We start from the raw sequence: 27,482 nt of genomic DNA, 5'->3' as shown, positions 1-27,482 counted from the left end.
GTGATTTTCCAGAAGGAGGGAAGGCAAGCATCTACAGTGGGTTCTGCGCTGACGCCTTCATGGGTCCGCCCACACCTGGTTCCCCACCTTGTCTCCCTCCCCACTTTCCTGTCCATGCTCAGTCTGGGGCTGGGCCCTGGTCTGACAGTGATGGCTCCAGCTGTGTGGAACGAAGACCTGCAGGCCCAGAGGAGCCCACGTTCCCAGGGGACAGTGAGGGCAACAGGCAGGTGCGGACGGGAGCCCAGGAGCCAGAAAAACCCAGAGAACCGGGTCTGGGTCATGGTCCAGCAGGTGAAAAAAGGGTGGAGGGCTCTGCCTCGTGCCGCCGGACCCCCACTGATGCAGCCAGGAAGCACTGGCCAGCCCACCCCTTCCCAGACATCCAGTCTGTCTCCTGACCACAGCCTCTTGGCAGGCCAGGGGAAGCCCTGCCAAGCCACATTCGGTCTGTTGCCTGTTTTGGAACAGTCACTATTTATCAGGTCTCCTCGTCTTAGCGGCTGGTTTCCACTAATTGGGTCTAAGGGGGCTGTGATAGGGGGAAGGCAGGTAGTGAGGGTGGGCCAGGCGCAGCGCTGCTCTGCTCCTGTAAACCTCACCTCGCCACGTGGCCCGCTGGGAAGGGGTCCGGCCGACGGAGTGCAGGCCTGGCCAGTCTCCCGAGGGGGCACCCAGCCAGGCCCACTGTTGGGTGGGGTCGGGGGGATCTGCTTGGGCCTGGCCCCTCACCACCCTGGTCCTGGGGGAGAAACAGGAGGGGACAGGTCCAGCTGGACTTGGTCCCTTCGGATAGGAAGCGGGACCTGACCCATTCCCCTTGGCCCTCCCCGGGCTGCTGGGCTGTGGAGAGAAGGGGCCTCCTGGTTCGAGAATAACAGGGCTTTCCCGAGCTTCCTTCCAGGCTCTAGGTCCAGGCTGGGTCACCGGAGTGGTGGCTGGGACACCCACAGCCTAGAGCGGCCAGGACACTGCCCTGGGCCCTGTGGGTGACACCCACTCCGTCATCCATGTCTGGGCTTTGGAGAGAAAGCAGATCGACGCTAGTCACACAGGCCACTGCCTGAGCTGACGGCTCCGAGGGCCAGACCCTGTCCAGTCGGGGAATCCCACCTGCAGGCACCTCAAGCCACACTCACCCAGGGTTCAGGGGAAGCCGCACACTCATGCTCTGTGACTTGTCCTGATCAGCAGGTAGGGAAACAGGCTGAGGGAGTCTGCAGCCCAAGGGCACTAGAAGCAGTGCCACAGCGGCCAAGCTCAGGCTAGGGACCCTGTTGACCACAGTGCTCTCCCTAGCAGCACGGGTCACTGCCAGAGCAGGGACGGCACCATGCAGAGTCCTCTCTCCTGGGGTGGGGCCCAAGGTCATGGAGGCAAAACCATAGGGTTGGGGAGCACGCCTGGCCTCACTGCTCACAGCTGAGATCAGGCAGTCCTCAGCTGGAGGCCTCCACGGGACACCCGCACTGCTGGCCGGCAGGGCTGCTGTCCTGAGTCTGGGAGCCTCTGCCCCCGCACCCTTTTTCTGTGCTCCCCAAGGCCAGATCAAGGCTCGGAGTCCACAGCCTTTGCCGAGAATGACCGTGGACAGTGCCCATGCCCACCAGTGCGACAGCACCCAGGCCAGAGGCTCCAGCCAGCTGGGTTTGGCGCCTGGTCTCAAGGGGTGCTCTGTCGACGGAAGGGGGAAGGGAGCGCGCAAGGCTTGGCCCGTCACCACACAGGAATCCTGGATGCCAGCGTGCATCTCAGAGCTGGCCCCAGCCTGCTTATCAGCAGGCCACACGTGGTGCTTGTGGCAACTGACTGCAGACTGGCCTGGGCCACTAAGGCCCTGCCAGAGGGGGCAGCAGACCCCTCACAGCTGCGCTGGGTGGGGGACTGCCCCTGCTCTGTTCCTGGATGCCAAAGGCCCTCCCACAGAAATGTCGCAGAGCGGTGGACCATGGGGCTGGGTGGGCAGACTACGCGTGGCCCGGGATAGACAGGGAGGCTGGGGCCAGCTTGACTGCCCAGCCCAGGCCTTTGCTTACGTCTGTCCCGAGGACGGCCGGTGGCAACACAGGTGTGTGTCCTTTCAGCACCGAGGGAATCAGGGGGAGTCAGTGCTGACCGAGGAGCTGGTGCCCACAGGGTGGTCCTTCGGGTGTCCGTCCTCAGTGTCCACTTTGGATGCTGGTAAAGCCTTGCTCACGCCCACCTGGGCCTGGTCAGCGGGGAAAGGAGGCAGGCGCTCCCGCCCGGCGCCAGGCCACAGACCTGGATGGAGCTGAGGGTGAGGACCTGGCAGCCTCAGGCTGGGAGACTGCAGTCTGAAAGCCCCCATAGGCCCCTCCGATTAGCCTCAGGGCAGTGACCTGTCTGTGGGCTCCGCACCTTCTGCTCCTCCTCTGCCCACAGCCAGGACACCCGCCCAACCCCAAGGCACTCGGGACAGGATTCACCATGGGGGCTACCGGAGCAGGACCCTGTGTCTCCCACATGTGACGAGGGCGTGTTCTGGGTGTCATGGGCTCCCTGAGCGACTTCCAGTTGTTACAAAGAAGCAAATAAAGTCGTCACTCAACCCAACTTTATAACAAGTCTGTTTATTGAAAGGATCTGAAAATATTAATAAGGCTTTCAACAACATTTAACAAATTTTCAGGATATTAACAATATGAAACATTAAGAATTTACTTCAAAAACTCCAAAGCCCTCTAGATCATTCCAACATCATGCTGCTTTGGGCTGACACTTGCTTTTCTGTCTGAACAAGTGACCTGTGTTCTGAACGCCACCCACTTTGGACCTGAAGCCAGGCTGGGTTGGGCCCCTCAGCCTGAGGGAGGTGAGAACTGGCCTCTGGTCCAACACCCGGCAATGCCAGCTCACCGAGGCAGCACTGGATGGACGCACGTGGACGGTGGAGGGCGCTCAGGCTGCAGGGCCAGCTCTTTGGAGACTCCCAGGGTAGCCGCCCATGTGGCCCTGGACTTGCCAAGTGGACACGGCACAGCCCCGCCCATCACCCCAGAAGGGAGGCCCAGAGGGGCGGGGGGCCGCCCTTTCCTTCTCACCAATTGAGCAGATGAAAACACAACTCAGACAAACCAGTCACTCAAACAGGCCTGTATTTAGGGTGCCTGCTGGGCGAGGGACCAAGGCCACATGCAAACGGAGCGGAGCCTCAACTCTGCCCATGGACTCCCACACTCATGCACACGCCCCCTCCCGGCCGCCAAGGGAGGAGCGAGTGCTGGAATGACGGAGCTGCCATGCACCCCAGGATCCACAGGGACAGAGAGCAGAACCAACATGAACGTCACCACACCACGCTCCGCACCAATCTGTTTGTCCCCACCTTCTTGTGACAAGTGCACAGGACCACAGCTTACTGAGGCTCCCATCTCTCTCTGTGGACCGTCACCCCCACCCACGGCAACCATGCTGGACTGGACAGAGGGTCCCAGTACACGTCACACAGAACACATGTAAACACGCACGGAGCTCCATTTCACGACAACACACCCCTTTCCTCTGGACTCTGCACCTGATAAAACCCGTACACGAGAATCCTAACAAGTACACATAGGATTTAAATCTCTTCCAGGGCGCAGAAGGTGGACCCTGGTTTGTGAGGAATGTGTGTGGGTCCACCTGTCGCCCAGCCACCTCCTGGCTCACGGGCCACGGTGTGGCACTCTGCGGCACCTGTCACACCAAAGCAGGGTTAGGAGACAGGCAGGGGACCAAGGCAGGAGGGTCTGGCCAGACACAGTGCAGACCCGAGCGAAGGGCGGGGATGCCGCCCACCAACTACCAACTGCTCTTGGCAGAGGTGTACCCTCCAGGACCTTTAGGGGACAAGGAGCAGGACAAAGGGGAAATCGTGGGGGCTAAAGGAAGATTTCCGGCTGACACATTTATTTTCAACACCAAAGGAAGACCCACCCATCCTGATCCCCTCGGAGTTGAACAGGCTGATTCGTGGAGTTTCCTGATGAGGGTCACACAGCCCGTGCAGCGCGGCAGCCCTGCCTGGGGACAGGCTCTGACTGACAAGACGAGGCGCAGTGGTGGCTTCGGAGCTCGGTCATTGCTCACTTGGCTTATTTAGAAATGCAAAAAGAAGTCAGATTTAAAATGTTAAAAACGGCTGATTTGGTCAAGAAAAGGCAGATTCCAGGCTCGCTCTCTGGCTAAGGACAGAAGAGACGTGACAGCTGATGCCAGCAGGGCTGTGACCCTGCAGGTGGGTGTGCTCCAGGAGGGGCGTGGGAAGGACGCGGGGAGGGCAGGAGTCACGGGCTTGGGGCCCGAGCACGGCCGCAGCAGCGCGGCCTAGCCTTCCCCATCCTCTGTGCCCACATACTCGTCCTCCGCGAAGCAGGCCTGCCTCTTCCTCACGTTCCAGTGCAGACACTGGGCCAAGCTCCCGAACCAGTCGCTCACCGGGTCCCACACGCAGATGGAGGGCAGCGGGTAGCAGGAGGTAGTGATGCTGATGCTGGGGGACGACAAGGCCGTGAGCCGCACCCAGACCCCGCCCAGGGCTGCGGCCGGCAAGCCAGCTCCCCACTCACGTCGCTTCCCGAGCAGCCTGGCCCCAGGTCCTCAGATGCCTGGGGGGCCAGGCGACTTGTCAGTTTGTCTCGGCCGAGGCCAGCCACGGGCCAAGGGCTCAGTGGTACTATTGGATGTCCCAGGACAGAGCCGTGGAGCCCCAGGCCACCCCAGTCTGTGGATGAGCCCTCGGGAGGGGGTGGCGGGGAGGCTGATGGGACAGGACGATGGGTGCAGCCAGCAGGTTACCACCAGGCCCGGTGGAATGTGAAGCCGTGCGGCAACCTGACTGACAGGCTGCCCGACATGCATGGCCCCCCACTCCCTGGTGTGATAATGTGTGACAAGGACCCGTGCTGCCTACAGGACCGAGGGTGGCATACTCCCCACCCCTCACGCCCCGCTGCGCACCCACCTGTCTCCATGGCGGATCTCCTGTCTCTTTCGTCCGTCGAAGGACACCCAGGCTGTGTTCCTTGCTTCCGGGGACAGCATGATCTGAAGGAGTTAAGCAGGACAGGTGTGGGCTTGTGTGTGTGCAGCTGAACCCCTCGGTCCCCTGCCCGGGGAGGCAGCACCAGCCAGGAGGGGCCTTGCGGGTGTTCACAGCACCCACTACATGCTGGGGCCAGCTCCGGGCCATCAGGCGTTAACTTGCATCTCACTGACATCAGCCCTGGGGGACAGAGGACTGACATCTGTCTGTCCATGACCAAAGCTCTCTGCGGACGCAGCCCCACCTGCCAGCGCTCACGGCCAGGGCTCATTCCTGACCTGGGGCCGCTCAGCCTGTCCCCATCCAACGTGGACAGGCCCCACCCAATGCAGGCCGAGACGAGCATGGAGCGAGGCTCTTTCTGGCATCAGCAAGGTGGGGCCCACAGCCTGGGGGCCCCGGGGGACAAGGCCACCTCAGCCAGAACGGGTCATCAGTCCCACAGGCCCCGAGCTAACGTCTCAAGCTGGAGAAGGTGGAGAGGGTGGGCTCTGACCTTCAGCTCAACCCCTGCCGGGACCACAATGGGCCGGAATGACAGCGAGTGGGGGCAGATGGGCGTGATCATGATGGCCGGCACATTGGGGTGGATCATGGAGGCCCCGGCTGCGGCCGCGTATGCTGTGCTGCCCGTCGGGGTGGACACGATCACACCTGAGGATGGCCGCAAGGTTGCTCTCCGTGCTCCCCACCCCGCAGGGATCCCCAGGGCACACCCGCCAGGGTGGACACGATCATGCCTGAGGATGGCCGCAAGGTTGCTCTCCGCACTCCCCCACCCAGCGAGGACCCGCAGGGTGCCCAGGGCACACTAGATGCCCACTTACCATCGCCCTGCACGGTGGTGATGAGGTGCCCATCCAGGTAGACGTCCACGTTGGACAGGTAGGAGGAGGGGCCTCTGTCAATCACCACCTCATTCAAGACCTGGGGGGCGGCGAGGCCACCACACACTGAGAGGGGCTGGGCAGCGCCCCCCAGCTGTGTCTGTCCCAGACAGCCCTGCTCCTGGACTCTCTGGGGGGTTCTGAGGATGGGGGGCTCCCCCTTGGCGTTCAACCTAAGTCCTCCAACCCTGTGCCCCTCCCCAAGGCCATAAGAAAGGGAGGATAAGGCTTGGGGACTCGGGGACTCGCTGAGGGACGTGTCCACAGACCTGGTACTGCATGACCTGCTTGCCGACCTCCACGTCCAGGTGCACAGCTGGCAGCCCGTTCTCGCCCATCCCATTGGGGACGGCCACCTTCTCCCCTGTGAGCTCCTTCACGACCCTGACCTTCAGCCGGCTCCGGAGGACCACAGCTGCGTTCCCTGGGGGCCCGGATGGGTCACACCCAGGGAGGTCAGCAGGGGTGGGGTGACACCCCATAGGAAGTAGACACCCCCTGACCAGGGATCCCCTTTCTCCTCCCAATGTGACAGCGACACTTCTGCGTCTTCTGCGAAAGTCAACAGGCATAGCGGCTGCAGCCCGCGACCTGCCCCCACTTCCCAGCGTTAGGAAAAAGGCCTGAGCCGGTGAACACGTAGGATCTCTGATGTTGGAACAGGGAAGTGTGCTCTATGCCTGAGCCCCAAGCCAAGTGAGGACACGCGTGTGCCCAGAGCTGCGGTGGCTCTGGAACACAGCCACTCACCCTGTATCACCTGCGTAACTTGGGTCTGAAAGTTCTCGAAGTTGAAGGGGGTCAGGAAGCCCAGGGAGCCCAGGTGGAACGCCATGACCGGGGGCACGCTGCCCTGTGAGCCGACAAGGCGGGTCACTCAGCTGGCCAGTCTACTCAAGTCATCGAATCATCCCCAGCACTGACCAACCCTCGCCCGACTGTCTCCAGAGGGGAGGGTCAAGGCCAGGCGGGGCTGGCAGGGCTGGACTGACGTGGAGTGACTGCGCGAGGTCAGCAAGGCCAGGAGGATCAGTGGTGCGGAGAGCCGACGAGAATCAAGGGCAGAAGGACTGACTGGCTCGCTGGCCAGAGGACAGGAAGGGACCACGGGGAGCACAGCTCCTCCAGCCCTGAGACCGAGCCCAGCAGGGTCTAGGTCAGCTGGAAGACCCTGCTGGACAACGGCGGGGGGAGGAGGGTGGGGGCAGTGGAGTGAGTGGGACTCTGGTCCCTGCCACATGGCTCTGAAGCCCCTTAAGAGCCGCTCCCCCTGCTGGGTCGGGGGGGCGGGTAGCTCTGTGGAGGCAGGATGCAGCAGGGGTCAGCAGGGCTCGGGCCACCCCCAGGACCCTCACTCCTCTTCCCAAGCTCTAACTCTGCAGCATTTGGGGCTTGCTTGTCCATGCCACCTGGTGCCAAGGCCCCAGTCCACACTGTCCACAGTACTTGACCGTCATGTCCCACTGGCCACCCTGCCCACTTCCAGGCTCTCTCCATGGCCTCCACGCCTGACTTTCTAGTGCCCCTGGCTGGGTCCGACCAGGAGAAGGTGGGCTCAGATGGCTACCCTGGGCGTCAGCGCTGACCCTCGCCGACTCGTGCCTCCCTCCCCCCCCCCGCCAGTGCCCTGGAGGGTCAGCCTGTGGCTGCTGCCCTCGCCCACGAGGCCACATGGCACCAGCTCTCCTGGCCGACGCTGTCTGTGCGGGCAGCTGCCTAGGACGGTTTCTCCACCACTGCCTCCTCCCCCAGTGGCAACAGGGCCGGGCTGTCCCAGCTTGCAGCACCACAGAGAGCAGTCGCAACACATGACTCTGTCACCAAGTAACCGAATTTAGAGAAAGTCCGTCTGTGTCAGTAAGAACGTGTGTGGCTGCTCACCGCGGCATGAAGCTGGTGAGCAGGAAGGCAGGCACGGGACGCAGTGAGAGGGCCCCATGCAGCCCAGGACCGTCAGGAGCCTCACCTGGAAGAGCGAGGAGGCGTAGAGCAGGGTCCCGTCCCCCCCCAGGCATATGATGAAATCGATCTGGTTGGAAATGTCATCATAGTCTAGAAAACACAACAAGGAAAAGCTGTCATGGCTGCCCGCCAGGGGCAGAGGGCAACCCCAACTAGCCGCTGCGCATGAAGTGGGGTGGCTCGCCTTCTCTGAAGGTGCAGAACTTCCTCTTCACGGGTCCGAAGCTGTCGTCACCCACGATGGCGGGGTCTTCCAGAACCTTCTTCTCCACATACACAACCATGTTGTTCTCCTGGAAAGCAGTCAGCAGTCAGCCCAGGCCTGACGCCCGCCTGTCCACGCCATCTGCGTGAGGGCCCCTCGCCAGTCGGGCGCTGCAGGATGGGACGGAGTCCTGTCCTGGCTACAAACTGCTCGCTCCGCCTGCACAGCCCGCTGCCCGCGGTCACGGAGGCCGCTGCCTGGGACCGGCCTGCTGACCTCACCAGCCAAGACCCCTGCTGGCTAGGTCGAGGGGGGGGGGGGGGGGGGGGGGGAGGTAGTGCAGAGGGGTTGGGGTGGCCCCGCCTGCTTGCCTCCATCAGGTACATGCACAGCTCCTTGAAGGGCTGCAGCAGGCTGGCGTCCCGGATCTTCTTGATGACAAGGACACTCTTTGGGCACTTGTTCCACGTCAACCGCTGGCTGGCAGGGTCCTGGATGTGCCTGGTGGGGAGGAGCGTTCACACCAGGACAGGCCCCACGGCACGGACGCGGGCCGGGGCCAGAGCGGCCGTCTTCCCGCCAGCTGCCCTCCCGCCTGGAAGGTCCTCGCCCGGGGGCTGTATGCCCTGGGCACCTTGCTGCCTGAATGCACCCACTACTCACCTTCTTGGGCCCTGAGTTCACCCACGCTTGTTTGTTTAGTTCCCATGACACCCCTGAGGGCTCCTTAGGGGCAAACATTACATACAGCTCAGCTCCAGGAGGACCCAGCTGGCTGCCCTTTGCTCGTACCCTCCCTTGCACCCAGCCAAGGTGCCAGCTTCTCACAAACACCCAGACCAGACGACTGGGGACTGTGCCCCTGGAGACCACTGCAGACCCCTCATCTCTCACGCTTCCTGCTGGCTTGCCCATGGTGTCTATGTAACCCATGGGGTGCAGCCCACTGTCCAACTCAACTTTTACAATTAAAAGGTACCCTGGGGGCCGGCCGAGTGGCTCAGTTGGTTAAGAGCGTGAGCTCTGAGCAACAGGGTGGCTGGTTCGATTCCCACATGGGCCAGTGAGCTGTGCCCGAGTTGAGCTGTCTCTGAGCTGCCAACAGGTGGCAGGGTGGCTCAGCTGGTGAGAGCACGTGCTCCTAACAACAAGGTTGCCGGTTCGACTCCGGCATGGGATGGTGGGCTTTGCCCACCTGCAACTAAGACTAAACACAGCACCTTGAGCTGAGCTGCCAATGGGTGGCAGGATGGCTCAGCTGGTGACAGCACCTCCTAACAACAAGGTTGCCGGTTCGACTCCTGCATGGGATGGTGGGCTTTGCCCACCTGCAACTAAGACTAAACACAGCACCTTTTTTTTTTTTTTTTTTTAGCTGAGCCATCCTGCTACCTGTTGGCAGCTCAGCGGCTGCTCAGCTCGGGCTGGACTCGAACCGCTGTTGCTCAGAGCTCAAACTCTTGAGCGAGCTCTTAACCAACTGAGCCACTCGGCCGGCCCAAACACAGCACCTTGAGCTGAGCAGTTGCGAGTTGCCAATGGGTGGCCAGATGGCGACTGGACCTGGAGCTGAACTTGCTGCGCCCTCCACAACTAAGATTGAAGGACAACAACTTGGCTGTTCCCCTTCCCCAATAAAATCTTAAAAAACAAAACAAACAAAATCCCTGTTTCAAAGTCAGCGGCAGGGTCTGGGGGCAGTAAAACTGCCCTGTGACGACCAGGTGGCTATGTGTCACTGTACGGCTGTGCAAACCACGGAATGCACAGCGCCAAGTGACCCTAGTGTTAGGGGCCCCTGGGCAGTGATGACTGTCAGTGCAGGTCTGTCAGTTATATGTAACACGTGCACCCTCTGTGGGGAGGTTGACAGTGGGGGCAGGGGGTGGGGGGACATGGGAAATCTCTGTGCCTTCCCCTCGATTTTGCTGTGAACCTAAAACTGCTCTAATAGTTCTTCTAAAAGCCAGCGGGCATCCTGCCCGAGAAGGACAGCCCCCAACCCCCAGGCACGCTGGTGTGGGGAGGCCACACACGCAGTGGTCCGAAGGCCCCCAGCTGTGACTGATTACTGTTTAAGCCATGGGGATGTCCCCGCCTGGCTTGGAACAAGCCAGAACTTGGTGGAGGACAAGGTTCGAGAGCAGCACATGAACAGGCCCGCCACTGTGGTCAGCACATGCCTCAGCCCATTGGGGACATCTCTGAAAACTGCAAGGCAAGTGGCACAAGGACCTCCTCACTTATGATGCCAGCTGCAAACCTGCCTCATGGGCTGGAGCTGCCCCGAAGACAACGTTCAAAACCATGACATAGGAGGGCTGGCCGAGTGGCTCAGTTGGTTAGGAGCTCGCTCAAGAGTTTGAGCTCTGAGCAACAGCGGTTCAATTCTCCGTCTGAGCTGCCAACAGGTGGCAGGATGGCTCAGTTAAAAAAAAAAAAAAAAAAAAAGTGGCAGGTGTCTGACCTTGGCCTGATACTGACTGACCATGACTCACCCTCTCTGGGTGTTTCTGCGAGGGGAGAGGTCCCTCATGATGTCCTCTAAAAGCTTCACCGCCTGCCCTGGCCATGTGTTGGCTCACGGGCAGGTGTTGCCTGGCCTGTGCACAGCGTCCCCATCACGCAAACTGGCCCCAACTCTCCCAACTGTGCATCTGTATTATACACCTGGTCTCATTGCCTCAAAACTGAGCATGACATCGCCCTGCAGTGACATACTGAAGGCTGTACGAAACAGTCACATCAAGAGCTTCCAGGTTCAAATCCAAACGGCAGAGCACAGGTAACCTCACTTTACACCATCCCTTTGCCTAATCACCTGCTTCAAACAGAAAGTTCTCGCACTCCTCTGACAGCAGAGGCCAGACCCGAGATGCCCTGCGAGGCTGGCCAGCTGAGCTCTGCTGCCTTGGGCACCAGGACAGGCCCTGTCCAGCGCTCCACTCTGGGTGCAGTGACAAGTCCCAGCGGCACACCCAGGAATCTGAGCGGGGCTGTGGAACCGGCTGGGCCCATGGGCGGAGCAGTCAGGCCTGGGTCAGGAGAGGGACATGCACTCCCACACACGTCCCTCTGCTTGGCCCCAGGCCCTGGAGGCAACGTGGGTGGCTCACTGCCCTGGCCAGATCAGTGGGAGTCTGACCAATGGCTGAGGCAGACACCAAGCCCCTTCTCCCACTGACCCAGGCAGGCTCGGCCTCGCCCTGCAGGGGCCTGGGCACCAACTGGCTATTCAACTTCCTGCTGGGTCGCCTTCCAGGGGAGGTACAGTCCCTTCCCCGGCACACAAGCTGTGGGCACCGGCCAGGAGAGCAGGGACACCTGGCAGCCTGGCAGCTGACCCACCTGAGCCAAAGGCAGCTGGGTGTTGGCCAGTCCACATTTCAACATCAGAGAGAGTCCAGCGGCATTCACGGTGAAATGTCAGATGACAGGGTAGGACGTGAGAGCCCCTACAACCTACCTAGCTACCGGCTCTTACTTCTGAACATCAGGAAGAAGGTCCATGCTACGAACCATGGCCCACCCAGGTACCGCACTGGAGGGGGCACAGGCAGAGAAATGAAGCCTGTTCCCCCCGATGACAGCCCCACCAGACAGTGCCAGGCACAGGGCCTAGGAGGGGCAGAGAAAGCCGCTCACTCCAGCCCACTTGCGGCCCTGAGGACACTTCTGGGACACCTGTCCTTTGCTCAGGCAGCCCTCCCGGAACAGCCCCACCTGACAGTAGGGAGCAGCTCAGATGCCGCTGGCTCACAAAGCCAAAAGACACAGACATTGACTATGGGCTTGGCTGGGAGTTGGGTGCCAGCTAATTAAGGAGGGACCGTGAGAGGCCGCTCAGGGTGGCACTTAAACCGTGATGTTGAGCAACAAGGAGAAAGTAGCTGTGCCAAGACTAGGAAAGGCAGGGCTCGGCCTGAAGGCAGCGGGTGAAAGGCCAGGGCAGGCCAGTCTGGGGACAGAGCAGGGTGGGAGCAGCAGCGGGCACCCGGGTGGGTCAGGTTAGCTGTGTGTGCTGTGAAGAGTGGACTGTGGGGGCGCTAGAGGGGCAGCTGGGGAGCAACGACAGGATCAGGACCCGGTTACTGAACAGCCATAGACAACACCTGCACGCAGAGGCCCTAACACCAAAGCCACTGCAGTGCCAGGCCCAGCCTCAGCGTCTGGGTGGGTCGGCAGGGCCAGCAGGCCTCAGGACAAACGCAGCCCAGCAGTTCCCCAGGCAGCCTGGAGGTGGCAGCACAGGCAGTCTCCATCGCCCTAGCTGACATCCAGGACCCGGTTCAGAGGGGTCGTGATCTGAGATCAGGGGTCCTGACACCAGGGAGATGGAGGTGACTGGCTGCGGTGAGTGTGTGCGTGTGGTGGGGGCGGGCGGCAGCAGACGCGTCAGTTGCAGAAGTACAGCCAGGTCCTCGGGGCTCACCCTAAATAAGGGACCCTGCTGGGGACTCAGCACAAAGGCCGAGGGGTGCTGAGGTGCCACAGGTGTCTGGCCTGGCCCGGCCCGCAGGGCTGAGAAGCAATCCTGATCTTTTTCGTTTTTAACATAAATCATCAATATCAGGTAGGTCATTTTAGTGTTTTTTCATAAGACATCAAGCAGGCAGACCTCCACTAGAGCATCCTAACAGCTTTCCTCCGTCTGGAGCCACCAGATACCAGGCGGGAGAAGCTGGGCTGATGGTGACGTAGGCGAGTTCCAGGAAAGCGCCCTAACTGCTTAGTGTTTACACAGCGTGTCATCTGGCGTCAGGCTGCTGCCAAAGCGCAGCCCCTGCAAGGTGGACTCTCTCAAACAAGTAAACTCAGATTTTCAAAAACGCCAATTAATGTCTTGTATTTTAAGAATAATTAAAGGAGAAGCATCTGACCCATCAAATGTGTTAGCATGAAATACGTCATTTTTCCTCCTAAAGTTTTTACTGCAAGAAAACAAAAACGTGCCTCTGTCTTAGTGGAGGTCCCCGCCCGCCCCATCCTGGAGGCCCAGCACTCAGGTGACAAAACTCGGCATGCCAGAGCCCCCCACAAGGCAGCGGCCCTGGGGCCCCCAGCACTTACATGATGGTCTGGGGGTTCTGCAGCACACAGGCCTTTGGTCCAAACGTGGTCACTGGGCACGGCCCGTGCAGAGAGCGGGTCCTCCTGTGGGGAGAGAGCATACGGCGGGTGAGCCAGCAGGCAGCCAGAGGACCCGCACATGCAGGCACAGTGCAGACTGTTCTTGACTCAGAAATGTCCTCATCCGAGTGATGTGAACTCCGTCACCTATTCAGCAGCCACGGGATAGTCCCGGAAGATTCCGCTCTGCTCTGCAGAGCTGATGGGCATGCCACATGCTATCCAGGTAGCAACAGCAATTAGAGATACACGGGACCACCTAGAATCGCCCCTCAGAGCAAGGGTCCACCCCAGGATAGGGGACTGCGACCTTTGGGAACAGGCCTGGGATCTGGATTCATGCAGCCTCTCGACAAGTATATCTGAGGACAGTCCTTGGGTCTACACTTGGGAACCAAGATCTGGGAAACCATCCCTAAGAAATCCAGATGAAAAGTCTAACAAAACGCTCATTCTGAGTTGTACTGTAAACAGAGAGAGAAGATGCTACGTGAGGGGCCCAACTTTCCAATATCTGAAAAGTGACTCAGTCACAATCACGTCATTTCACAAAGGGCACTGCAGCCAGCCCGTGTCCTAGGGACATCACTCGGAGGCCTTCCCTCTCCTGTCCTCAGGGGCCCAGGGGCCCAGCCCCCTCCTCCCCCCAGGCAAGGGGCCAAAGGAGCAACAAGGACACTGCCGCGTGACAGGGCGAAGGGGAGGAAGTGTTCACCCCCACACAGAACACCAGCCCCCAGCGCCTCATGGTCTCTGCCCCCAAAATACTGCCGCAGAGACAGCCAGTCAGAAACGCAGATGTGCTCTCATCTCTAACTCCCCATCTCAGGGTCAGTGAGATCTTCAGGTCTCAAAGCAGACAAACCGGACTTTCTATTGTCCTGTGAGGCCGCAGCCCTGAGTCCTGGCATCTGCGTAAAGGCTGGGCTGTGCTGTCCTCGTGGGCGTGCCTGGAGCGCCGGGGCCACCCCCGTGGCCTTTTGGGACAAAAAGGCCGTGGAAGTGCATTCAGAGCTCATCTAAGTCAGTGTTTACATCTCTGCTCTGCTCCTCAAGAGCTGGCTGTGACCGGGCACAGTCCTCCCCCTCCCCTCCCCTCCCGACACCCGCAGAGGCGCCTCTGACCTGCTGCCACTGTGCCAGGCTCAGTGTCCTCTGAAACAGAAGGTGTGTTGTGCAAACCCCACAAAACCAAAAACCAAACACAGTGCTGCCACGCGTGGCCTGGGTCAGAGGAGCACATCAAGGGGAAAGCTGCCGCCAGCAGCACACAGGGGCTGGACTTCCCACCCAGAAGCCGTACCGGCACCCTGTCCTTGCGCTGCTGCCCACAGGCGTGGTGACCGGCGCTGTGGGCTCCCCCACCTCACCCAGCTTTCAGCCCTGAGCCCCTCTTGCATTTCACAAACAAGACCCTTGCTTCAGAGGCGACGCTCACTCGGGCAGCTGCCACCGAACTCCGTGTTCACTGTTTCAGAAACCAGAGCAGCATTCACAGGTGTCACGATAGCCACATGCCCAGCGCAGGGCCTGCCCAACAGCCCGGTGGCCACATTTGGCCCTCTGTCAACCTGGCTGTACAGGGCCACAAACCACACCCCTCCATGTTCAAGGGCATGTGGGCCGCTGATGGGGGAGCAGCTGGAAGGCAGCCAGGCTCTGCAGACCCACAGGGGCAAGTGTCTCCCTCCCCGACAGGTCCCCAAAGAGCCCTTCTTCAATCTTGTGAGAGAACTCCTGAATGTGCTCAAGACACCTGATGGAGGGTGGAAGGAAGAGAGGAAGAGAGGGAGGGAGGGAGAAAGGGCGGGCAGGCCACAGAAGGCTTCGTACCTGAACTCCTTGGTGCTCGCCAAGGCAGGTGAGGCGGATAGGCTGCGGGACTTGGCCCGACCCCGGATGGGGGTGCCGAGCACCCAGTCCTCATCCCCATGACACGCGGAGCAGCGGTATGAGGCCGCGTCTGCGCTCAGCCCCTTCCTCACGTTGACTTTTTCTTGTTCCATTTCCATCATTGATGAACGAGGGCTTCGGTCAGAGAAATGCTGATCCCTTAGTTTAATAAAATGAAGGAAATAAGTATATGTGCACAAAGCAATGTCTACACACGCGTGCTCCTATCCCATGGGGAAATGGGTGAAGTCCACTTTACCAAAGGACTTTGAAAATGGCCTCTTTCCATCCAAAGCATACTGAGAGCTCGAGAACCTATCTGTGGTTTTTACGGAGCCTAGACGAGCTAAAGGTCAAGGAAGAGGAAAACCACCCAGCCTGGGCTGCATGCGGCCTTCTCTCACCAACCAGGGCGGGGAGGCAGCAGTTAACAGAGAAACCCAGTATGCGGCTTTAAGTGTCTGAGTCCAGAAAAGCTCCACCAATATCATCAGTAACAGCAGCCAGCTGGTGCACAATGGACGCCAGGCCCTGCCAGCAGAGCCTGCGGTTTTAATCCGGTGCCAATGAAACACCAAAACTGACCTATTTAAGCCTCAAGAAAAACTTCAACCTCAAAAATCAGTGAAGGTGGTGAGAGCCTTATCTTCTGAGCACAATACAATAAAACCAAGGAAGAGAGCAAAAACAAAAACAACCCTCCTCTGGGGGCATACGAACTTCCTTTTAACCGATTTAGGGCTCGAAACGACGCCAACGCCAATGCTGCAGCACATGGCCAAGGTAAGCGTGTCAACACGAAAACAGTCTGTGCCGCCCATGAAGCTGGACTGAAACTCTTGAGAATGAGACTAACGAGCTGAGGTTTACTCAAAAAAGCTGGAAAAGGAGTGAAATCAGCCTGAGACAGGCAGGACAGGTGATGAAAACAGAGGCCGAAATCGATACACTGAAAAATAGAAAAAGAGCACAGTTTGGAGAAACACTATAATAAATAAACCAATTTTGATTGAGGCACTAAAAGTATGCTAATTGGGGCCGGCCGAGTGGTACGATGGTTAAGAGTTGGCTTGGGGGCTCAGTGGTTAAGAGCTTACTCAAGAGTTCGAGCTCTGAGCAACAGGGTTGCCAGTTCGATTCCCACATGGACCAGTGAGCTGCACCTGAACTGAGCTGCCAACAGGTGGCAGGATGGCTCAGCTGGTGAGAGCACGTGCTCCTAACAACAAGGTTGCCAGTTCGAGATGGCGGTCTACATCTGCCTACAACTAAAGACTGAACTCGGTACCTTGAGCTGAGCTGCCGCCCGGATGGCTCGGTGGACAGAGTGTGCGCTCTTAACGAGGCTGCTGGTTCAACTCCCGCATGGGATGGTGGCTACGTCCACTCTCAACTAATTGAACACAGCACCTTGAGATGAGCAGCACGGCTGGACTTGGAGCTGAGCGAGCTGCACCCTCCACAACCAAGATTGAAGGACAACTTGGCTGTTCCCCTCCAATTCCCCAATCAAATCTTAAAAAAAAAAAAAAAAATCCTAAGTAAAGAGATGACATGACTGTCTGTTCAAGCTGGCACATTAGCTTATTTTTGTCTATTATATTAACTTTGTGGGTAACTTTGTGCTCTAGTACTTTCATACCTCTCATGGCAAAGGTCTGAAACTTTTTAAAACTTTCCCAATAAAATGTGAAAAAAGAAAAAAAAAAGTTGTCTTGGGACACCAGCTCTGAGCAGCAGGGCCCCAGTTCAGATCCCACATGAGGGCAAGTGACACTGCGCCCTCTACAGCTAAGATGGTGAACAACAGCTTGACCTGGAGCTGGGCTGCTGTGAGTGGCCGGCGATGGCGTAGGCTGCAGTGGGCTGCCACAAGCTACCGTGAGTGGCCGGCAGCCAGCGTGAGCTGCCAAGAGCTGCCGTGAGCCAGCCGTCCAGTGGCCAGTGACCGATCGGCCTCACCCGGGAAGACAGCAATTATAATATCAACATGGGCCAGTGAAGCAACGTCCTCCACAGCTAGACTGAAGAACAAAAGGACAGCAACTTCTCTGTTTCTTTTCCCCGATTCCCCAGCACTGTTCCCCTTCCCCAATTCCCCAATAAAATCTTTAAAAAAAAAAAAAAAAAAAAGGATGCTATCTGGTAAACTTGGAGCAGAAGGTAACTGTCTAAGAAATTCCCGACTGACTGGACAGAGAGGGTAACAGGCCTCGCACGGTGGCAGCTGAGGGTGGGTGGCTGTGGCTGAGGCCACCGGGCGGGTCTGCCAGCCCTTCTCAGGAAGCCAAACAGGAGAACAGAATGGGCTTCTGGCTTAGGGAGACCCCTACAAGGGGCACCCAGGTAGAAGCCAGCTGGGTAAGTGCCACACAAGTCACTTCACCACAAGCAGAGGAAGGTCACAGCACACCTGGTATGTTCTGTCATAGAGGAGAACGACTTTCTCACCTGAGGATGAGGCAGACGCTGGCTCTAGAGGGACAGATATGGGTGGTGGGGAGGAGGCCAGGAGGAAGCTTCAGGACTCCAGACAAACCCGAGACCTCCAAGTTAAGGTCAAAGGTGACGGGGTCCCTGAATGCACCCCCCACCCCCTGCACTTCACAACCACCGAGTTCCCACACCCAGACTGGACCCACAGGGATCAGTTCTGAAAGTGCCCCCTCTCCCCGAGGATTCTACTGATTCTACTGTTTAGCTCAGGGTGACAACACTGCCTAGTGGAGCAAAACCGTCCTAAGCTTCAGAAACTTGTGTTTTATCCAAATAAGACAACAATTTCAATCACAAGCAGAACCTACAAAAACATGTCTGATATAGCCACTCCTATCCAGTCCTGTATGGTGGCTCCAGCCAGCGCAATAAGGCAGGAAAATGAAATCAGGGCAGAACAGGAACAGGTAAAAGGCACACGTGCAGGTGACACGACCTACATAGAAAGTCAGGAATCCACAAAAAAGTGACTACAGCTAATAAGTGAGTTTATTAGCAAAGCTGCAGGAAACAAATTCAATACACAAAAATCAATTGTATTTCTGTGTACCAGCAGTGAACAGTAAGAAACTGAAATTGAAAAACACCATTTTCAGGGTTTTAAATATAAAATACATAGGGATATAGCCGACAAATGAAGTGCAGAACCTGCTTCCAGTTATAACATACATGCATCCTGGGAAGTAACAGGTGGCGTGGTGACTAATTAATACTGTAGCATATATTAGAAAGTTGCTAACAGTAAATCTTAACGGTTCTCATCACAAGAAAAAAAGACTAGCTGCATGGTGACAGATGCTAAACTAGACTTACGGTGGTGATCATTCTGTAATACACACAAATACCTAAAAGCGTGGTACACTTGAAACTAATACAATATGCCAATTATACCTCAATTTTAAAAAAGGTGCAACCCTGCACACTGAAACTAGAAACTGCTGCCAGCAGGAATGAGAGGAAACAAACAGATGGAGACACCATGTTCATGGATTAGAGGACGTGATGCTGCTCAGATCTCAGTTCTCCCCAAACTTACTTACAGATTCTACCCAAATCCAACAAACAAAACCCAGCAGACTTTTCTACAAGAAACGACAAGCTGATTCTAAAATTCATGTGTATGTAAAGGACCCAGACTAGCTAAGAAACTGGAAAAGAATGAAGTTGGAGGACTCACACTTCCTGACTTTCATCACTTGTTGGAAAGCTACAGTAAGCAGACAGTGGGGTGCTGCCCTAAAGACAGACATGCAGATCAGGGGACAGAATGACAGCCTCACACAGACACAGCCAGTGGATTTCCAGCAGACATGGGCAGGTAATTCAACAGAGAGAGGGTAATTTGTTCTCCAAACACTTCTGGGGAACTTGATAGCCACGTCTAAAAGAATGAAACTAATCTCTTTCCTCATACCATGTGCAAAGATTTATTCAAATTGAAAGTATAAAACTTGCAGAAGAAGGCATGGAGAAAATCTCGGTGGCCTTGGGTTTGGCAAAGATTTCTGAAACAGGACACAAAATGCATAAACTACAAAAGAAAAACACTTGAGAAACTGAACCTCATTACAATTAAAATCGTTTACCCTTCATATGACACTGTTAATAAAATGAAAACACAAGCTGCAGACAAAATACTTGCTAAGCATATAAGCGACAAAGGACTTGCATCCGGAATAATAAAGAAATCTCAAAACTCAGTAAGAAAACAAACAACCCAATTGAAAAACGGGCAAAAGATCCCAGCATTGGCCAAAAGCCCACGAGAAGATGCCCACCATCAGTGGTCACCGGGGAAACGCACACTAAAACCATGACGAGGTACATGATGCCCAAATGGAATGGCTAAAATGTGAGACAGCTGACCACCATGCCAAGTGCTGGTGAGAGTGAGAACAGTACCACAGAACACTGGACACATACCTCCACGTGCTCCAGCCGCCCCACTCCTGGGTGTGTGTCCAAGAGAAGGGCAGCAGATGCCCACACAAATATTTGCATGTGAACTAGAAACAACCCTCCACTCAGGTCTTTGCTCAAAGACACCTCTCACTCTCGCTTCCTCGTCCACATCACTCAGCACTCCGTGCCCTTGTCAATCTTTCATTTGGGGTCCGTCCTAGAACTGAAGCTACAGAAATTGTTTTGTTCAGGCTCTCAGTGCCGGAAAGCCCTCACGGAATCCCTGGGGTTGTTACTGGCCAAGGGGAGGCGATCACCAGGCAGCTACATGTTCAGGGCTGGAGCTCAGGGGACAGGCTGGTCTGGACATGGGATGTGGGCTCCGCCGGCTTGTGGTGAACACATACACCCCGGAAGTGCACAGGCTCCCCGGGGTGGCAGCGACCCAAGGCCTGCCCCTGGCACATGCCCCCATTCAGGGGCCAGAAGGAGGGGCCTGGAAAGGAGTTTGGGAGGGAGCATGGGGTCAAGAGTGCAAGAGCAGCAAGGGGCCCAGGGCAGAGGGCCAGCGGCGGCACCGAGCGAGCACCAGGAGGGAAGGCAGACGCCACCAACGCGCCAAGGAGGGCCCAGTGACTGCCAGTGTCTACAGGGCCCAAAAAGGCACCAGGACCAACTGGTAAGAGATGCCAGAAGGCAGGTTTTGGCTTGATGTATGAAAAACACTAGTAGGTAGATACGTTCACTTCCTTCTTACAACAGGAACAGTTTGGACTAGAAAGCAACAGCCAACATGACTGAGCAGCTGCTGTGCCTGGCACCGTGACCCACCACTGCACTGGAGGGACTGACCTACCTTACACAGACCTGACAGCAGCGCCACAGGGGAGCACTGAAAGGAAATGGCTTTCAAAAACTAGTTCTGAGCTGAGCTGCCACCAGGAGGCCTGCAACGGCCCCACCCTGCTACCTCCAAGGCACAAGTAAAACAAACTCATCTCCAGGCCTGCTGGTCAGGGAAGGCCCGGGGCTCCGGCACACGGAGCACAGGAGGACCTGCCAGCCAGGCTGCAGCCATGCACGCTTCCAGGGAAATAATCACAAATCTTGGACAAATGGTGTCTCAGAAAAGAGTCCTAAGGAAAAGCTGACCAATCATATAAAGAACGGCTGTGACAGAACAAGGTGTTCCACTGCCTACCCAGCAGGAGGGAGACGTCCTCGGGCAGGCTGCACTGTTCCTTCTGCACATGCACGTCCCCTGTCTGTGGAAGAACCAGGGCGACCAGTGAGCAGTGCCCACCTGCCAGGCCGTGTCCAAGCGCTAGCAGGCCCCATGTCACCTGACTTCCCACACAAGCAGTTGTGACAGCGTGTCTGGGAGACAGGGCAGAGCTGGCACCTGGAACAACACTCCTAGGCCCTGCTCACAGCCACAGTGGACACACAATGGAACCGAACACAGCAGGAAGGCCTGACACAGGGGCCAAGGGTAGGAGCCAGCCAAGGTCCCGGAAAGAGACAGGATCCTGCAGACTCATTCCTCAACTTTTGGAAACAATGCCTCTGACCTATCCCCTTCTACAACTCGCCAAGCAAATCTTGAAGACCACATTCAGGGGCCCTGCGCCAGGCTGCAAGAAGCTGAAACCCATGCGTAAGGATGGCATGCCTTAAAAGGTCCCTCTGAAGTTAAGAGAAGCCTAGGAAATCATATTAATAAAGTAACAGCAGAAATGGCTCTGCGTGGGGCTCCACTGCAGCAGTCACTCAGGAACTCTCATGGTCCTAAGAGTCACCTGTCACCACACTGAGCCTGCAGCCTGAGCCGGACAGGTGATGCTGTAATCCTAGAAGGCTGTGGACATCTCTATCATTCCAAGAAGGTACAGAAAGACCTACCTAGTAAGATTACCATAACCCTGAGAGGGTAAGAAAAAGAAATGAATTAAACCCATGATGCTGAAATTTTCCAAAGGCTTATAATAATTCTATAATCGTTGGATTTTTATGTATTTTGTTTGATGTTGTGGATAACACAAAGGAATAAATCATTTGATGTAATTCTCATTTAAATGGTGGAGAGGATGTGTTATGTCTGTAACTAGTGCCCAAGGTTTAATTTCTAAGTTTGTTTATTGGTTAAGAAGTCCCATGAACTCGGAATTGAACAAAGCAGTACTAAGGGCTCCTTTGCATGGCACATTAACAAGGCCAAAGTCACTTTCCAGCAACTGTTCAACTGTTCCTGGTACAGGCAACCAGAATACAACTTATTCTACAGCTAAGTCTGTGGGTGATGTTGTCTCAGCTTCTCCTTGTAGTTTAAGAATTATATTACACAGACTCTTAGGGTAATATTTTGTATTACCCAAAGTATCCTTAATACAGCCACAATATATAATGTTTAAAAAGGAGAAATCAATCGGTGAATGCGGTTTGTTCCAGGAATGCAAAGCTGGCTCAATCAATGTGACGCCATATATCAATGGGGCAAGGAGAAAAAAAAATCACCTGATTATATCAATTAATGCACAACAAATGTATCTGACAAAACTCAATACCCATCTACGATAAAAGTTTTCAGCAATCAAGAATGGACAGGAAAGTCTTGAACTTGATAAAGAACGTCTACAAAAAACCCTACAGATAGCATGGTATTAAGGGTGAAAAAATGAATGCCTTCACGAGATTGGGAGCAAGGCAAGGCCTTCTGCTCTCAGCACTCTCATCCAGTACAGTACTAGAAGTCCCGGCCAGTGCAGTGAGGCAAACAGATGGAGACGGAAATAAAAAGTGTCATTTATAATCACTTTAAAGATAATGAGATGTAAAAATAACAAAACACACAGAGGCCTTGTAAGCTGAAGATAATATAACCCTGATGAAAGAAATCAAAGGGAGAGACAGCCAAGCACATGAGCTGGAAGACTCAACACCGTAAAGGTGTCACTTCTCCCAAAGCTGATTTATAGGTTTAATGCAATTTCTATAAAAATCCAGGCAAGACTTTTGTAGAAACAGACAGGCTTGTTTTTTAAAAGGAAGACCAGAGGGAGATGAATCACTCTTGATCTGAGGCTTACTCTCCAATGATAATGATCAAGGCCGAGGTATCTGGTGGAAGCAGACACAGATCAATGGGACAGGATGGAGCCCAGAAATAGGACAAAAATACGCTCCCCTGACATGTGCCAAAGGTGCACACACGCGTCGGTGGGGGAAAGAGTGTTTTCAGCAAACGGTGCTGGAGCAATCAGACACCACGGGCAGAGAAGCGAGCCTCAATCCAAACTTCACACTTACATAAAAATGAACTCAAAATGGATCAAAATCAATTATATTAGGAATAAATCATAAACTATAAAACTTTTTAAGAAAACATAGGAGAAAATTTGGGGGACTTAGGGCCAAAGAGAATTTTTTATACATGATATCAAAAGCACAGCCCATAAAAGGTAAAAAATAGATAAACTGGACTTCATTCAAATTAGAAACTTGCTCTGTGGAAGACACTGTTGAGAGGATTAAAAATCAAGCTACAGACTGGGAGAGAATATTTGCAAACTAGATATCCAACAAAGGACTCGGATCTAGACTGTATAAAGAACTCTCAAAGCACAACAAAAAAGCCCACAATCCAATTAGAAATGGGCAAGAGATGAACAGACCACAGTAAATATGTGAGAAGACGGTACATCATTAGCCACCAGGAAATGCGCGGGAAACCACAAGAACATTGCCACACACCTACCGGGACCACCACTGAAATAACTCAAGCCAGGATTGTGGACAAACCATTCCACACACTGGGTGGGAACATGACAGGCACCATCACTCTGTAAGACAGGCGGGCAGTTTATTATAAAAACCAAAGCTACCTGGGCATTTATCCCAGAGAAACAAAACTGATGTTCCCTTAGAGCCTGCCCCTGAGCGTCACAGCGGCTTTCCGTGCAGTGGCCAAAAGCTGAGATGGTCCAAAGGTCATCCAGCTGCTGAAGGGTTGGTCACACGTGGTCCACACAACAGGAGTGAATGATAAATTGAGACCTGCAGCCGTGTGGATGGATCTCAGAGGCATCATGCTGAGTGCAAAAGCCAGTCTCAAAGGGTCACAGACTGACAAAGTCTGTGTACAGATTCTCAGAGTGACAAAATTACAGAGCAGGGAGCAGACAAGCAGTCACCAGGGAGTGTGGGTGGTGCCTTGGGGGGGAGGAGGGGGCTCCTTGGTGTGACAAACAATTCTGAGTCTCAACTGATCCTGCAGGTGGTTACACAAATGCAGACATGGGAGAACAGGGCACAGAATCACACACGCGTAAAATCTGGTGAAATCACAGTACTTTTCCAACACCCATTTCCTGGTTTTCACATTACTATACTACTGATGTGTAAGATGACATTGGGAAGTGGCATAGGAGCTCTCTGTATTCTTTACAACTTTCTGGGTGTCTGTATTTCAAAAACAGTTAATAAAAAAGGATAAACCAGTCAAATCACAAAATGCAAATGTGCTTGAAAACTGCCTATTCTATTACACATTCTCCTGAAGCTGTTAACATTTACTTGCAAAGACTATTTTGATGACTAGGCAGTAAACTAATTTATGAAATAATCATATCGAATATGAAAGCCAGCTTTTAAAATTTACGCCATCGCCACAGCGCATGTTTTGACAATGGTGAAGCGGGACTCACATATAGTTCAAGTTTGGTTGGCCTGTTAAGTGTTCTAAAGGATGCAATTCTAACTCCATCTAAGTTGCTGACAGCGGAAATCTCATTTTATTTATTTTTTTAATTTAGTCTTTTTCTTTTTTTTTTAAGCTGAGCCATCCTGCCACCTGTTGGCAGCTCAGCGGCTGCTCAGCTCAGGCCAGCAATCGAACCGCTGCTGCTCAGAGCTCAAACTCTTGAGCGAGCTCTTAACCAACTGAGCCACTCAGCCGGCCCCTAGGAATCTAATTTTAAAAAACAACTTCTGCATGGGGAAGTTTAATTAGAAAAACAGTGTTGGAACACAGTAACAAAGTATTCAGAGATAAAGAACTCACAAAGTGGTGAGACACACTGAGTAAAAGCATAAGGACTTAACAAGTCTCTCTCACACACACACATACACACCTAATACATGATGTCCAGTGTGAGCTCTCAATCTGTATGCTGAGATACTGAATGGAAAAGTTTATTTGGTGACAGAAATGGGAAATTGTCCAACCTCACTATCAGCACTGAGTTGGGAAAAAGGTGCCTATTAAATCGCCCTTCTTCTCCCTCCCTGCCAAATAACACCGAGTGCAGGGAAGTATGTGATGAAACATGTGAATGGAGAAAGACCTTCTAGAAAGTTCGATTGCCATGTGAAGCAAGAGCCTGACCTTCCACCTATGCACTTTCCAGAACGGCCTTTGCAGAGAGGTGGCTGCACCCCTCCTGCGCAGAAAAGTAAACGAGGGTCTGTGTGGCTCTACCTGAAACCAGCTTCACCCCACCTTGTTCACTGCAGTGTGGGACGCCTCCACCTGCTTTCTCTGAATACTTTTCACTGACCGTCTAAACAAGTGTTTACTTTTTCCCATGCGTTAAACTTAGTGTGGCAATATGGGTCAGGGCAAGAGTACAGATGGAAGCCACCCAGCACAAGCAACAGTCACAAGCTGACCCTGCTGTGCATGTCCACAGGTGTAAGCGGATGAGTGAAGCCCCCGGAGGAGGCCCTGCAGGCAGGTCCCCTCCCCCTGCTTCTTGACGCCCCCTGAACTGGTATAACACAGGAAAGTTGATTTCAGGTAATAAAGATATGGGGCCATCAACTGCCATAAAAAACCACCTGATTCTTCATTCTGCAGGTTAAACCTACTTTTGCTCAAACGCTAAACCAATAAAATCGGCTGTTTCCTGTTGCACTTGTCAGGGGCACCTTTCCCCTATTGGTCAGCCTCCTACACGAACCAGGAATCGCTGCTTGGCCAGCCGGCTGGGAAACCCCTCTGCAGTTTTGTGTTAGCAACATAACACCCAATTGCAAGTTCAAAGAAAAACCAGGTCCCCCTCCAAGTGCAACCACCGTGTTAGGCACAGCACTGGCACTTGTCCCTGTTCTCAAGACCTTTGGTGGCGGGAGCAAAGATGACAACGAGGAAAGGACTCCGTGTGGATGCTGGGAACAGGCCTATCGGCAGCGCGAAGGGGTGGGGGGCGAAAATTCCTCCAGGGAAGGAGGCCTCGAAGAGCGGCGTCCAGCAAGATGGGAGAATAACTCATTTATCCCGCCGGGAGGGCGCGGTGAGACCGCGGACAAGGAAGCCGTCTGAACGACTCCCAAGGGGGATGACTAAGTCTCCGAGGAAGGAGGCGGTAACTAGTTATTCAGAGCAAAGTCGCCTGCTCGCTGGGGGCGGCGGCCGGTCCGCCAACGGGGCCTCGGGGCCAGCGAGCGGGGTCGGCGCCCAGTGCAGAGGCGCCTTCGGGGATCAACGCGTAGTTATCAAGCCCCTGAGCGCTGCCCAGGAGGGCCGGACCCCCTAAGCTGCCCACCACGCGCGGTCTCGGGGAGGCCGCCCAGCAGCCGTCCCGGGGGCCGGAGCTCGGGCGGGGGTCGGCCCCCTCAGGCCCGGCCCACGTCGGGGAGACGCCACATTCCTGGGGCGGCGACAGCGGCCAGCGCCTCCCGGAGTCCACACCCGGGGCAGGGGAGGGCGCCCCTGTCCTCCGACCCCGGCTCTCCGCGACCCCAGCCGGCGGGCCGGGCCGAGCGGCGTCGCGCACTCACCGTTCGTTGCCGCGGGCACCTGCGGGGCCGTCCCCTTGCTGGGCCGAGCCCGTAGACCCCGCTGCCCCGCAGCTGCTCGCCGTCGCTAGCCGTTCCCCGGCGCCGCGGCCGTTCCCCGCCCCATGGCCGTCCGGACCGCGGCGCCGGCCCGCCAAGCAGCAATGCCGCCGCGCCGCCAGTGCGCACGCGCGCTCCCGCCCCGCGCATGCGCCCCGCCTCGTCCCGATAGCACCACCAGGCGCATGCGCACCGCCCACCCCAGCGCAAATGGGGCGGGCCGCACTCACCCCCCGGGGTTGGGGGCGGTGGCTGGGGGGCCAGCGGCTGGATCCCTGCTGTCCGTGGACCACCGCCCTTGGGCTCCACTCTGTCGCGTCGGCAGCATGTCGGCCTGCACCCCCTGTCCCTGACCCCTGTCGCGCCCCGCCCCCCTCCACCGCAGGCCAGGCGGGCTGACTGCAGGCCCCTGTGAGTGGGGACCACATGTCCAGGATTCCATGACTACCAGGGTGTGCCTCTGCTTAGAAAGAACACGCTTTGGGAACCAAAACTCGGTGTGAGCAGCTGGGACAGAACCTCGTCCCTAGGCTTCCAGCACAGCTGGAGGAAGCGGGCTTCACCCACCTCAAGCAGTCTGGCCTGGCGGGTGGTTGCACGCCACCCGCACCTCAGAGGCCCCGGGCCTGCCAACGCTGTTTTCGGCTGCCAGCACCCCCGCGCCCACCCCAGGACTGGGGGGCCCAGAGAGGAGGAAGGGAGCCAAGGCCACAGTGCCCACCATGTAGCGTCTGGGGGAGGCGCCTCCCCCAGTCCAGGCACCGGTGGGTTCTCCCAAGGCTTGCTGAATTGAAGGTTACCCAGAAGCCGTGTCCCAATCTTGACAGGCTCTCGTCTAGCGAGCAAGCCGCTGCAGGGTCACTGTTAGGAGATGAACAGGGCAATGCGCTGTGGGGTGCTTTGTAACCTGCCTAGCTCCCCGAGTGCCAGCCATCATTCCTTCTCTACTGTGGGGTGTCCCCCACACAGAGCTCACGGACCCTCTGCAGCAGCCTGGCCCCCAGCTTTCCCCAGGCCCCCATACCGGCTGTGGTTAGTCTTCTCCAGCTGGGACTCCTGATCCTGTGTCCAGAAACCTGTAACACTGCTGTCACAGAAAAGGCCACGTCTCAGCGCTGTCCTGGGACCA

The 27,482-nt window shown here is 55.9% G+C and overlaps 1 protein-coding gene across 2 annotated transcripts; it reads right to left on the bottom strand.

The window, feature by feature from the left end:
• Positions 1 to 2,570: 2,570 nt before the first annotated feature.
• Positions 2,571 to 27,482, bottom strand: NADK (NAD kinase). Of its 2 annotated transcripts, none has more exons than XM_019658559.1 (13): positions 27,378 to 27,482; positions 15,062 to 15,280; positions 13,169 to 13,252; positions 8,470 to 8,599; positions 8,078 to 8,186; positions 7,898 to 7,983; positions 6,682 to 6,784; positions 6,201 to 6,355; positions 5,872 to 5,971; positions 5,541 to 5,698; positions 4,964 to 5,046; positions 4,358 to 4,492; positions 2,571 to 4,093 (listed from the first exon to the last, which is right to left on the bottom strand). In XM_019658559.1, exons 2-13 carry the CDS (start codon positions 15,241 to 15,243, stop codon positions 3,802 to 3,804), a joined length of 1,617 nt encoding a protein of 538 aa, XP_019514104.1. In that variant the 5' UTR covers positions 15,244 to 15,280; positions 27,378 to 27,482; the 3' UTR covers positions 2,571 to 3,801. The 2 variants fall into 2 exon arrangements, with proteins under 2 accessions (XP_019514104.1, XP_019514105.1); XM_019658560.1 differs by lacking the exon at positions 27,378 to 27,482 and adding an exon at positions 26,297 to 26,465.

This window comes from Hipposideros armiger, unplaced genomic scaffold (genome assembly GCF_001890085.2).
Source record: "Hipposideros armiger isolate ML-2016 unplaced genomic scaffold, ASM189008v1 scaffold_284, whole genome shotgun sequence".
Taxonomy (NCBI): domain Eukaryota; kingdom Metazoa; phylum Chordata; class Mammalia; order Chiroptera; family Hipposideridae; genus Hipposideros; species Hipposideros armiger.
Note: the sequence above shows the minus strand (reverse complement) of the source record. Positions and strands in the feature narration are given on the sequence as shown.

Excerpts from the sequence above, each read along its gene's own strand:
- NADK (XM_019658559.1), bottom strand. The coding sequence starts at position 15,243 with ATGATGGAAATGGAACAAGAAAAAGTCAACGTGAGGAAGGGGCTGAGC. Across the intron at positions 7,984-8,077 it reads GTTCTGCACCTTCAGAGAAG|ACTATGATGACATTTCCAAC; the intron begins GCGAGCCACCCC and ends TGTGTTTTCTAG. Across the intron at positions 5,972-6,200 it reads AGCAGGTCATGCAGTACCAG|GTCTTGAATGAGGTGGTGAT; the intron begins GTCTGTGGACAC and ends GCCGCCCCCCAG.